General features: G+C 37.9%; 2 protein-coding genes across 5 annotated transcripts in view; one reads left to right on the top strand and one right to left on the bottom strand.

Annotated features, from left to right (window-relative positions):
* LOC126252787 (transformer-2 protein homolog alpha-like) overlaps positions 1 to 9,876 on the bottom strand; it is a 64,705-nt gene extending 54,829 nt beyond the window's left edge. For all 4 annotated transcript variants that reach the window (XM_049953721.1, XM_049953719.1, XM_049953722.1 and 1 more), the window contains exons 1-2: positions 9,718 to 9,876; positions 8,633 to 8,784 (exon numbers count right to left, since the gene is read on the bottom strand). In XM_049953721.1, coding sequence (XP_049809678.1) covers positions 8,633 to 8,784; positions 9,718 to 9,732 — 167 coding nt within the window. In that variant the 5' untranslated portion in view covers positions 9,733 to 9,876. The remainder of the gene's footprint in view (positions 1 to 8,632; positions 8,785 to 9,717) is intronic.
* A 324-nt stretch (positions 9,877 to 10,200) lies between these two features.
* LOC126252786 (26S proteasome non-ATPase regulatory subunit 11-like) lies at positions 10,201 to 11,741 on the top strand. The gene has a single exon (XM_049953718.1). The coding sequence runs from the start codon at positions 10,232 to 10,234 to the stop codon at positions 11,495 to 11,497; it is 1,266 nt and encodes a 421-aa protein (XP_049809675.1). The 5' UTR covers positions 10,201 to 10,231; the 3' UTR covers positions 11,498 to 11,741.
* The last annotated feature ends 403 nt before the right edge of the window (positions 11,742 to 12,144 follow it).

Genomic DNA, 12,144 nt, shown 5'->3' with positions numbered 1-12,144 from the left:
AAGCAACGTACAACCAGGTTGCTATGTTATTACTGTTTATGATGAAAAATGGTACTTAGGATGTGTTGCAAAGTGCTGTGAAGCAGAAGGTGATGTATTTGTGAACTTCATGGCACCAGCAGGACCAACAAGATCGTTTCATTGGCCACGTTTGGCAGACAGGTGTTGGATTCCTTTTGAACATATTCTTATGACAGTTCCAGTTCCTACAACAGTGTCAGAAGACAGTACAATTTGCCACTCAATGTACAGAGTACAGTAGTGTGGGAGAACTTCTGTTCAAAGCACAATCGACTGGTTTTTAGCAGTTAAGGTGCAGTAAACATTAATGATAGGTTGTGTAAATCTGTCTATATGTTGTTGCTTAGTGATTAACAGTTTCGGGAGAAGATAAGAAGAGTCAGAACAGTTTACGATATGTTTTTACAAAATTGTGTTGTGGAACAATGGGCACGTCACCAAATACATTATCAATTTCCATTGTACACAAATTTTTGTCTTGCAATAACATGCTGAAAACAGATATGTATCATTATGGTTTACTTATGCAGAGTATGAAATTTGGCTTGGATACCACTTGTTCCTTTTGTGCTACCACACTTCGAAAATCCATGTTTTTCAGGTAATATTTCAAATTTTTTTATTTTCGTGTGCATGTTGAGTTCTGTGTTGAGTTCAATGTCATACCATCCATGACGAGCAACTCAGTGACAGACTGCCTCCACAGCTGTGGCAACACCTCCAGTAACAGATATAAAAATGCAGTAAATGAAGCAGGCAAAAAGGAATACAAACGTCTCAAAAATGAGATTGACAGGAAGTGCAAAATGGTTAAGCAGGGATGGCTAGATGACAATTTTAAGGATGTAGAGGCATATCTCACTAGGGGTAAGATAGATACTGCCTACAGGAAATTAGAGAGACCTTTGGAGAAAGAGAACCACTTGTATGAATATCAGGAGCTCAGATGGAAACCCAGTCCTAAGCAAAGGAGGGAAAACAGAAAGGTAGATGGAGTATATAGAGGGACTATACAAGGGCGATGTACTTGAGGGCAATATTATGAAAACGGAAGAGGATGTAGCTGAAGCAGAAATGGGAGATATGATACTGCGTGAAGAGTTTGACAGAGCAGTGAAAGACCTGAGTCGAAACAACGCCCCGGGAGTAGACAACATTCCATTAGAACTACTGACAGCCTTGGGAGAGCCAGTCCTGACGAAACTCTACCATCTGGTGAGCAAGAAGTATGAGACAGGCGAAATACCCTCAGACTTCATGAAGAATATAATAATTCCAATCCCAAAGAAAGCAGGAGTTGACAAATGTGAAAATTACCCAACTATCAGTTTAATAAGTCACAGTTGCAAAATACTAATGCAAATTCTTTACAGACGAATGGAAAAACTGGTAGATGCCAACCTCGGGGAAGATCAGTTTGGATTCCAAAGAAAAATGGGAACACGTGGGCAATACTGACCCTACGACTTGTCTTAGACAATAGATTATGGAAACGCAAACCTACGTTTCTAGCATTTGTAGACTTAGAGAAAGCTTTTGACAATGTTGACTGGAATACTCACTCTCAAATTCTGAAGGTGGCAGGGGTAAAATACAGGGAGCGAAAGGCTATTTACAATGTGTACAGGAACCAGATGACAGTTATACGAGTAGAGAGGTATGAAAGGGAAGCAGTGGTTGGGAAGGGAGTGAGACAGGGTTGTAGCCTCTCCCCGATGTTATTCAATCTGTATATTGAGCAAGCAGTAAAGGAAACAAAAGAAAAATTCGGGGTAGGTATTAAAATCCATGGAGAAGAAATAAAAACTTTAAGGTTTGCCAATGACACTGTAATTCTGTCAGAGACAGCCAAGGACTTGGAAGAGCAGTTGAAAGGAATGGACAGTGTCTTGAAGGGAGGATATGAGATGAGCATCAACAAAATCAAAAAAAGGATAATGGAATGTAGTCTAATTAGGTCGGGTGATGCCGAGGGAATTAGGTTAGGAAATGAGACACTTAAAGTAGTAAAGGAGTTTTGCTATTTGGGGAGCAAAATAACTGATGATGGTCAAAGTAGAGAGGATATAAAATGTAGACTGGCAATGGCAAGCAAAGTGTTTCTGAAGAAGAGAAATTTGTTAACATTGAGTACAGATTTAAATGTCAGGAAGTCGTTTCTGAAAGTATTTGTATGGAGTGTAGCCATGTATGGAAGTGAAACATGGACGATAACTAGTTTGGACAAGAAGAGAATAGAAGCTTTCGAAATGTGGTGATACAGAAGAATACTGAAGATAAGGTGGGTAGATCATGTAACTAATGAGGAGGTATTGAATAGGATTGGGGAGAAGAGAAGTTTGTGGCACAACTTGACTAGAAGGGACCGGTTGGTAGGACATGTTCTGAGGCATCAGGAGATCACAAATTTAGCATTGGAGGGCAGTGTGGAGGGTAAAAATCATAGAGGGAGACCAAGAGATGAATACACTAAGCATATTCAGAAGGATGTAGGCTGCAATAAGTACGGGGAGTTGAAGCCTGCACAGGATAGAGTAGCATGGATAGCTGCATCAAACCAGTCTCAGGACTGAAGACAACAACATTTCAATATGCAAATTTACTTTGAGTACCAGTACTGTAGTATCTCATGTTTGTTATTACAGCATAATGCCATATTGGCCGGAAGATGAAAACATGCATTTGAAATTCACCTAACAGTTTAAACTAGCCAATGGCATGAAAAATGAAACACTAGGTTTCAAATACATTAACTGCCTCTGCAGAAAAGACTAGTACGAGGCAAATTGCTTTGGCAAATTGACAAAAATAACTTCATTGTTCTGCGAGGTGATTAATGCTTTACTGCCAAAAACACGGAAATAAAATAAAATCAGAAAACAAACTAACAACATATTTGAGGCTTCCATAATTAGTTGAATTTATTTTAATTCACTTGATAGCTCCCAGCCACAGACTTCTATTTTATTTTCATTTGACGTGAAAGCTGTGAATGAAGAGGAAAAGCAATATCACTAAAAGTAAAAAACTGGTCACATGGGAACTAATCCCCTCCCCACTACAACTCAGACTTTGCTCATGTGTGAATCTGGTGTGTTTGGCGTGCCGGAAAAATTTTTCCGGGTAGCATCTGGCTGCTTGTTGCTACTGCTGACAACAGCTAGCAGCAACACTTCAAGTAGCCAAAATTGGGAACAGGTACTGCTCACAAGCGACCAAAATGTGCATGCGCGTGAGTACGAGCCCGCAGGCAACTGTTCAAACAAACCTACTGTGAACAGTTGTGACATCACACTCACCATAAGCAATTTATTGTTATTGAAGAATTTCACAGTCTTCATCCTAAAGCCTTTGAAATGATTTGCTGTTGGCAGATACTTGTGCATGCACTGTGCTTCGCTGTAAATGGCGCATTTTTTGCAATTTAATTTTTATTTTGTTTCTTTTGTATTGTTTACTTTTTATGGCCACAGTATTATTCTGCAGTGGCGGGCTACAGTAAAATCCTTTGTCAGAGTATCAGGACTTACCAGTCAAAATTACAAAAATTTAAACTAACCAAAACAATGAAAAATTCCAGGTTTTCCTGGTTGTCCCAGGGCGTACACACCGTGTGTCAGCATTGATCTTATGGTTTCCTCACAGGGGCTACAAATTTATGATATAGAATCACGAAAACCTAAAATCCAGAGAAGATAAAATTGAAGTTCCACTGTAGATATTTGTTTACTTTATTTGCAGATGAAGAGAGAGAAAAATTTATCATGGCAGATAAATTATTCAGAATGCTGAAGATGAAAATTGCGGTAGGTCTAGAATTTTGTAATAGGACAAGGAAGAGACAGAATAGCCACGGGAGAATGCAAGCTGTGGGAATAGAATTAAATGAGATGTCATTTGGTAGAATAATGCACACAACAATTTTCACATTTTGCTTAAGAATCATGAAAGGTCACGTTACATTTATCTGAAAAACTTTACCAGACCTCATCTGAAAATTAATAATCATGAACTGCAAATTTAAGCTGCCGGATGGCAAATCACAGATAAGGTGAAACAGGGTTTATGGGACTTTTCAAAAAGAAAATCAGAAAATGTGTGACAAATGGGGAAATAAATATAAGAGAACGATTAGCTTTGAGATAGGAAATTGGGAAGCAAGCGTAAGAACAACCAGGCAAAAGTATAAGGCCCAGTGAGAATCTACAGGTAATGTGCAACATTAAATTCATCTAATGAATGAAAAAGATATAAAATGTAGCAAATGAAAGCAACAACACAGAAATAAAAGAAAGGGTAACGAAGTTTAAAATGGCAAAGCAAACAACGCTAGAGAAGAAATTTAATGCTCCAGAAGCATGTATGACATTGGAAAAACTGATGAATGAGCAGCAGCTCTATGAACATCAAAAGGTGCGATGGGAAGCTAGAACTAAGCGAAGAACAAAGCTGTCTGCAGGAGGGTGGAAATATTTCTGTTTCGTGTAGGCTTTCAGACCAGTTGCTTGAAGCTGGTTTTCAATGTCTTCAATAGTACTTTGCAAGAATGACTGTCCCTACTGCCAGTAACACAAGGGTGTGTTTATGCTGCCACCTCTACTTGCCCGGCAATGATGAAATAAACCCACAGTCTTAATGGTCCATTTTACCTGCATCATCACTGTTTGCCAAGTTGCTGATAGTCTTATTTGGTACGGAGCCCACTTTAGCTCCATTCTAAGATGGGTCAGATGAGCGAGTTATTTATTAAGCAATCTCCTTTGTAGACTGACTGCATTTTCCTAGTATCCTACTGATGAGACCACCACACCCCCCCCCCCCCAAATACGTATGATTTTCATTTTAGGTGCACTGTGCTGCCACCTACAGCCAGGTACTCCATATCAGCAATCTCAGTAGTCAAGACATTGTGAGAGCAGAATGGGGCTCTCCGCGGAACCCACGGACTTGAAATGTGGTCAGGTGATTGGGTGTCACTTGTGTCTTATGTCGGTACGCGAGATTTCTACACTCCTAAACATCCCTATGTCCCCTGTTTCTGATATGTTAGTGATGTGGAAATTTAAAGAGACAGATACAGCGCAAAAGCGTACAGACCGACCTCGTCTGTTGACCGACAGAACACCAACAGCTGAAGTGGGCCTTATCGTGTAATAGGCAGACATCTATCCAGACCATCACACAGGAATTACAAACTGCATCAGGATCCACTGCAAGTACTACGACAGCTAAGCGGAAGGTAAGAAAGCTTGGATTTCATGGTTGAGCAGCTGCTCATAAGCCATACATCACACGCCGGCAAATGCCAGACGACAACTCCCTTGGTGTAAGGAGCGTAAACATTGCACAACTGAAAAGTGGAAATAATGTGTGGAGTGACAAATTACAGAACACAATGTGGCGATCCGATGGCAAGGTGTAGGTATGATGAATGCCCTGTGAACGTCATCTGCCAGAGTGTGTAGTGCCACAGTAAAATTCATAGGCGGAGGTGTTATGGTGTGTTTTTCCTGGAGGGGGCTTCCACCCCTTGTTTTGCATGGCACTACCACAGCACAGGTCTACAATGATGTTTTAAGCACCTTCCTGCTTCCCACAGTTGAAGAGCAATTCAGGGATGGCGATTGCATCTTTCAACACGATCGAGAACCTATTCATAATGCACGGCCTGTGGCGGAGTGGTTACACGACAATAACATCCCTGTAATGGACTGGCCTGCACAGAGTCCTAACCTGAACCCTAAAGAACACCTTTGGGATGTATTGAAATGCCAACTTCCTACCATGCCTCACTGACCAACACCAATACCTCTCCTCAGTGCAGCACTCCATGAAGAATGGGCTGCCATTCATCAAGAAACCTTCCAGCACCTGATTGATTGTATGCGTGCGAGAGTGGACGCTGTCATCAAGGCTAAGGGTGGGCAAACATCACACTGAATTCCAGGGTTACCGATAGAGGGTGCCACAAACTTTATGTCATTTTCAGCCAGATATCCGGATATTTTGATCACATTGTGTATCACAACCACTTCATTATGGATACACTAGGTGTAAATCTTTGAAAACTAGTTCCTCTGTTTCACACGATTTATTATGTTCCTTTTTTTGTTAAAATATCAGCATACAAACCCAGAAAAGGTGAGATATAATATACAAAGTAGATGTGCATAAAAACTGATTAAATACTACCTCAGAGTGAGGTAAGCCTACAAATTTCTCTTAAACAGAAATTAGATTAACTATTACAGGGGTAAATGGAAAAACTGGTAATCCACAAGAGTATTTTTGTGTTTCTCTGTGTATGTTTGGCTCACACAAGAGAGAAAAATACTAATACAATAATGCTGATTACATGCAGCAAACAGTATATTTAAATGATAAGACATGAAGCTTCTTGTTACGAGCATGTTGTGCATTCAAACACACAGACAATGTAAGCATAGGCTTCCATGGCACTTTTCAGTCAATAAAATAAATTTTGGCCATTACAGCAAAGGGCATTTTTGCTGAATAGGGGGAGAAAAAAAAAAGTTTTGGTTCTCATATACTGATGGAAGAGAGAATTATCCTCGTGTGATACGGTATTGATGAGGGGTGTTAGAAATCCTTTATGTTTGCATTACTTCTTTTCTTTGTGAAAGATTCTCGATTGGTGTTTGCTTAATTGTTTGCCACTGGCAGAAGTAGGCAAGTGAGAAATGGACAGCAGTTATGACACAGCCTATTTACCTGCTGCCTAGTGCAATCTGAAGCATGCCAGTACTCTGTACCTTTGGCTGTAGTGGCCTCTTGCATGCCAGAAGACAAATTTTTTTTTTTCAATGAACATTAAGAATTTCATTGCTGCTAGTTTCACAGCAATTTAAACTGCTATTACTTTCTCAAATAACTGCAAGATCAGAAATGGTTACAGACATTATCATCCAGCTGATTGTGGCCAAAATAAAATTTATAGTAGATGCTTTTGACAGGAGTCACACTTTAAATCCTTCCCACCACTGTATACTAAATATGGGAAGTGGTGTCACACAAACATTTCAAGACATCACTTCTCTACCACACACAAAGTGCAAAGAACATTCTCCAATTGCATATGAATAAAACTGTAGTTTTTCTCACAAGAGAACTTTTTTAAATGAGCTCTATAGCATACACTGAGCTGTGTTAATTCTGTTGACTTCAAGTTTCACCAAGATTTTTAATATAAATGGCGCAATTTGTGTTGCCCACAAAAGAGAGATGTAGCCTGAAGAAATACGGAAGAGAGAAACTGCAGAGCTTTATACAGGTTTAACAATAAAAACAATTTGGATGGTGCACTTCCTGAAAGAGTCATGACAAGAGGAAGACCTTTCAAACAAAATGGAAACATTTTTATGCCATTTATCAGACCCAGGTTTCATGAAGACTGGAGTACGAAGATTTAGCTATGCACACTAGAGAATTGTGTCATTGACATTTTCAGATGTTAATTTTATTTTCTCAAAGCATTAATCTCATTTTGTTATGTCTGAAATAAATAAGTAGATAAGAAAAACTAATAACCGGTTTACCTACAAGCCTGGAAAATCTGTTTCCTGTAGTGAAACCACATGGGCAACTGAGTACTTGATGCACCAATGGACCATCATGTATAATATTTAAACAAAATGATCTTATATTAGAAAACTTACAGCATTCCAGTTTGGAGTAGATGGAAGTGTAATATACTCAGAAGATTTCCTTCAGATAATGTGTTCATCTACCTTCAATAAAAAAAGTTTCCTTCATGTTGAAAATTCTGTAATATTGCCAGAAAATGCATTTTTCCACACATCTTAATTTGTTGCTGTATGTGAAATTAAAATCTAAACATAGTGCAACTCTTCCAGAACTCAATGATGCCAGTTCCTTATTTGTACACTGAATAATGTATCTGTTCGAGTGAGCTGAATAAAGCAAGACTACATGTTCTATGCAGTACGTAGTAGACATGCCAGAAATCTTTCAAGGAGAGGTGGTGGCGTGACAATCCCAGAGAAATTACAGTGACAGGTTGGGAGTTCAGCATTCCAAAGTAACAACTCTCTTCTCTGCTACCGTTTAATCACAGTTTTTGGTCACTGAATGTATTTGAATTAATGTTTAAATACTTGCATGTTTTGAAGTATTAACATTTTAAAACTGATTTATAAAACCCAATAAAATTAAATTCCCATGCTCAGTTTAAAACAATTCCCTATGATTTCATAAAACTCTTCAAATTCCCCAGAAGGACTGTCACACTCTATATACTTAGCACCAGTTCTTTCTAACTGTAAAAATACAACAATGAACTGTAAATGGCTCTGCTACCAGTTCAAAATTCACTTCAAATTAAAAGCTTTTTTATTTTTGGCAAAGTCAAATCCTTTTGAAATTATTCATTTATTGTTAATAGTAAATAGCAAAAATCGATACATTAAATATTTAACATACATTGCGGGGAGCATGCACAACACTGTCCACATTGTGAAAAGTTCTTTACAAATTAAATAACCAAGGCACCATATTTAATTTTCCTATGTGTATTTTGTCTAATAGTTTCTTTCATGAAACAAGATTGAAGCTATACAATACGCCAACATACCTTGAACGAGAATAAGATTTTCCTTTATGATGTGATCTGTGTTGGCTGTATGAGCGAGAACGGCTCCTTGATTGCTCTCTAGAATTAGGTGGTGTGGGGGTCTTATCATTAGCCGGAGGGCTGTGATTAGATCCGCTATGACTTGGGCTATGCTGCACACAAAATTGCGAAAATATAAAAATGTTGTGAATGTTTCACGCTTAAGAAGTATTCTTACATTAACATACAATATTGTACCCATACACATTAGAACAAACAATGCCACAAAATAAAGCGCTTCAGTTACACAAAACAAAATACAAACACACATACAAACTGAAAAATTCTTGGGCAACTTTCAAAAAAATTATACAATTCAGATTATTAATTCATCACTAAGAGAACAAATTTTGGCAAGACATACTTGAACGCACATAATGTGCTTGTTATATGGCGCCAGGCAAGAATAAATTAAAAGAGCCATAACGCACATAGGTCTTTCACCGTCACGTTGACGCTTTAGATTAACAAAATTATAACAACAAACCAGTAAACTGTGATATTTAAAAAGTAATCACTAAGTTTGTAGAAGTTGAACGAGTGAAAATGCAATAAATAATCAGATTTATTTTTCTCAATTTTGTAAACAGTTTTGTCAGCGGAGCAGTTTATAGTTACTCAATGCCGAGAAGCTATCACGAAAATGGCGCGTTCTGCACATTGGGGTCCTCAACAAAAAACGATTTGTATTCATTACGACGGTGTTAAATTTCAAATTGTACTGCGACATCCAACAAAAAGATTACTATCAGCTCTGATTTTCTTGCAAATATAAGTACTCAATGAATCTGCCTATTCACTGAAAAGTTTAAAATGCATTTAAATAAAATACTTCCAACGTAACTGCAAATACCGAAATGTTACTTCTAAAGCATTGTTCTACCTAGGTAAATAGTACCAGTCAAAAACAAAATTCAGAACTATCTTACAAATATGTATATTGATCGCATGTTACTCACGATTTACCTCAATGCCGGGCAACGCTGAAATGTATGCAACCAAAAATAGATATCTCGCAAAATGAGTACATGAACCAGCTAACTCACCTCCCTGTCACTCATGCCTTGGAAGATTTAACTCGTACCAAAAAATTCTTGCTTCGTACATATAACACAATTTACTAAAATGGCGTCCTTTCAATACCTAGCGCGCAATCCCAAAAAGTTGCACCTTCCGTTGACTAGCAACGGCAGTATTCACCAAAGACAATCGCCACCGGATGTAACCAGTGTTGTACCTATTGGAAAAACCATTTCATACTTAATTCAAAAATTAAATTATATTTATTTGATAAATTTTAAGGCACACATAGGTCTCTGTAATATTATAAATATTATAAACAAATAAAATTTTTCAATAAAGAATCAGTTTTGCTTTAACAAAAATAATGCTAAGATTAAGAAACGTACGTTTAGTGATAATAGTACTCTCTAGTGAAGCTATCATCGAGGAACAATGCAATCTTTACGAAAATTGTACTGGCATTATCCATGATGTACACAACTTTGCCAAAGATTTTCATGCGATTTACTCTCTGATGACAGAGCGGTTCTAGCCAAAATGGCTGGTGCAATGTTATTCGAGAGGGCCCGTGCTGTTTCCAGCACAAATAGAGAAGAAGGTATTGATTTGCTGAATAAAATTGTGCGGGATCAAGAAATTGCCGAGAATGACGAAGATACCATCCGAGTTAAGGAGCAAGGCATCTTGCAACTTGGTGAGCTGTACAAGAAGGAAGGTAAAGCTAAGGAGCTTGCTGACCTAATCAAAGCAACTAGGCCTTTTTTAAGCCATATAAGCAAAGCCAAGGCAGCAAAATTGGTGAGATCACTTGTTGACTTTTTCTTAGATTTAGAAGCTGGCATAGGAATAGAAGTGCAGTTGTGTAAAGAGTGTATAGAATGGGCAAAAGAAGAAAGAAGAACGTTCTTGAGGCAATCGCTGGAGGCTCGGCTCATAGCCCTGTACTTCGACACTGGCATGTTTTCAGAAGCTTTATCTCTTGGATCTACTCTGCTAAAGGAGTTGAAGAAACTGGATGATAAAAATCTGCTTGTGGAAGTCCAGCTTCTGGAAAGTAAAACATACCACGCTCTAAGTAATCTTCCCAAAGCACGAGCAGCACTTACATCAGCAAGAACAACGGCAAATGCTATTTACTGCCCCCCAAAGTTGCAAGCATCATTGGATCTGCAGTCTGGGATTCTTCATGCTGCTGATGAAAAGGACTTTAAGACAGCATATTCTTACTTCTATGAAGCATTTGAAGGTTACGACAGTGTGGAATGTCCAAAAGCGTTGACAGCTCTCAAGTATATGTTACTTTCGAAAATAATGCTGAACAATCCTGAAGACGTACATCAAATTATAAGTGGTAAATTGGCGTTGAAGTATGCAGGCAAGGATATAGAGGCAATGAAGTCTGTGGCTCAAGCCAGTCACAAGAGGTCACTTGCTGATTTTCAACATGCTCTTAAAACCTTTAAGAAAGAGTTAGAAGATGATGTGATTGTGCGTGCACATTTAGGAACATTGTATGACAATATGTTAGAACAAAATCTTTGCCGTATTATTGAACCATATTCCAGAGTTCAAGTGGAATACATATCTCAGTCTATTAAACTCCCAATGCAACAAGTGGAGAAGAAATTGTCGCAGATGATCCTTGACAAAAAGTTTCATGGTATATTGGACCAAGGTGAAGGTGTTCTTATTGTGTTTGAAGACACTCCAGTGGACAAGACATATGAAACAGCTCTAGAAACAATACATAGCATGGGAAAGGTGGTGGACACTTTGTACCAGAAAGCAAAGAAACTGTCTTAATTTCCATGTGCTATAGATGTAAATTAAGTTCTTCAGATGTAAATAAAAATCAGTTTTTGTGAACGCAGTTATGTTAATTTAATTCTTGGTTAAGCATGTTACATTTACATTTTTTATTGTACCACATCATTCATTGTCTTGTTCATTCTTTGTTTGCTACAGTGTAACAAATTAACTGTTCTAAGATCACATGAATTCAGTTGCCTATGGGAATTTTCCAATAAATAACTTTTGTATCTCTTCATATTTGTGCTTATTTTCTTCGACTAATAATGTGAAAAATACAGACAGGGGTATGTGGTACTGTGCGACATATTTCCTACAATAGCCAGGCAGTTTGATTGTAATATAGATAATTCCAGCTTTGGTTTTTTTCCAACCAAGTTATCAAATTAAAATGCAAATTGACATAATTGCCAGCTCATCATAAATTAATTACAGTTTATACCAGTAATTCTGTTGTGCTTCTGTCCTGTGTTATGGTTACAGGTAGAATAATTTTTTGATAGGTAGAATTTGTGTTTGTGACTCCATGAGAAGTATAGTAAAATCATTAGTGTTATGTTTTTAAAATGCTTTTCATACATTCACCTCAAGGCATTCTTTTAGAGTATTTGTGAATATAGCATGTTGCAGAAACAAAGCCT

Source organism: Schistocerca nitens, chromosome 4 (assembly GCF_023898315.1).
Source record: "Schistocerca nitens isolate TAMUIC-IGC-003100 chromosome 4, iqSchNite1.1, whole genome shotgun sequence".
NCBI lineage: Eukaryota > Metazoa > Arthropoda > Insecta > Orthoptera > Acrididae > Schistocerca > Schistocerca nitens.
This window is presented reverse-complemented; position numbering and strand designations above follow the sequence as displayed.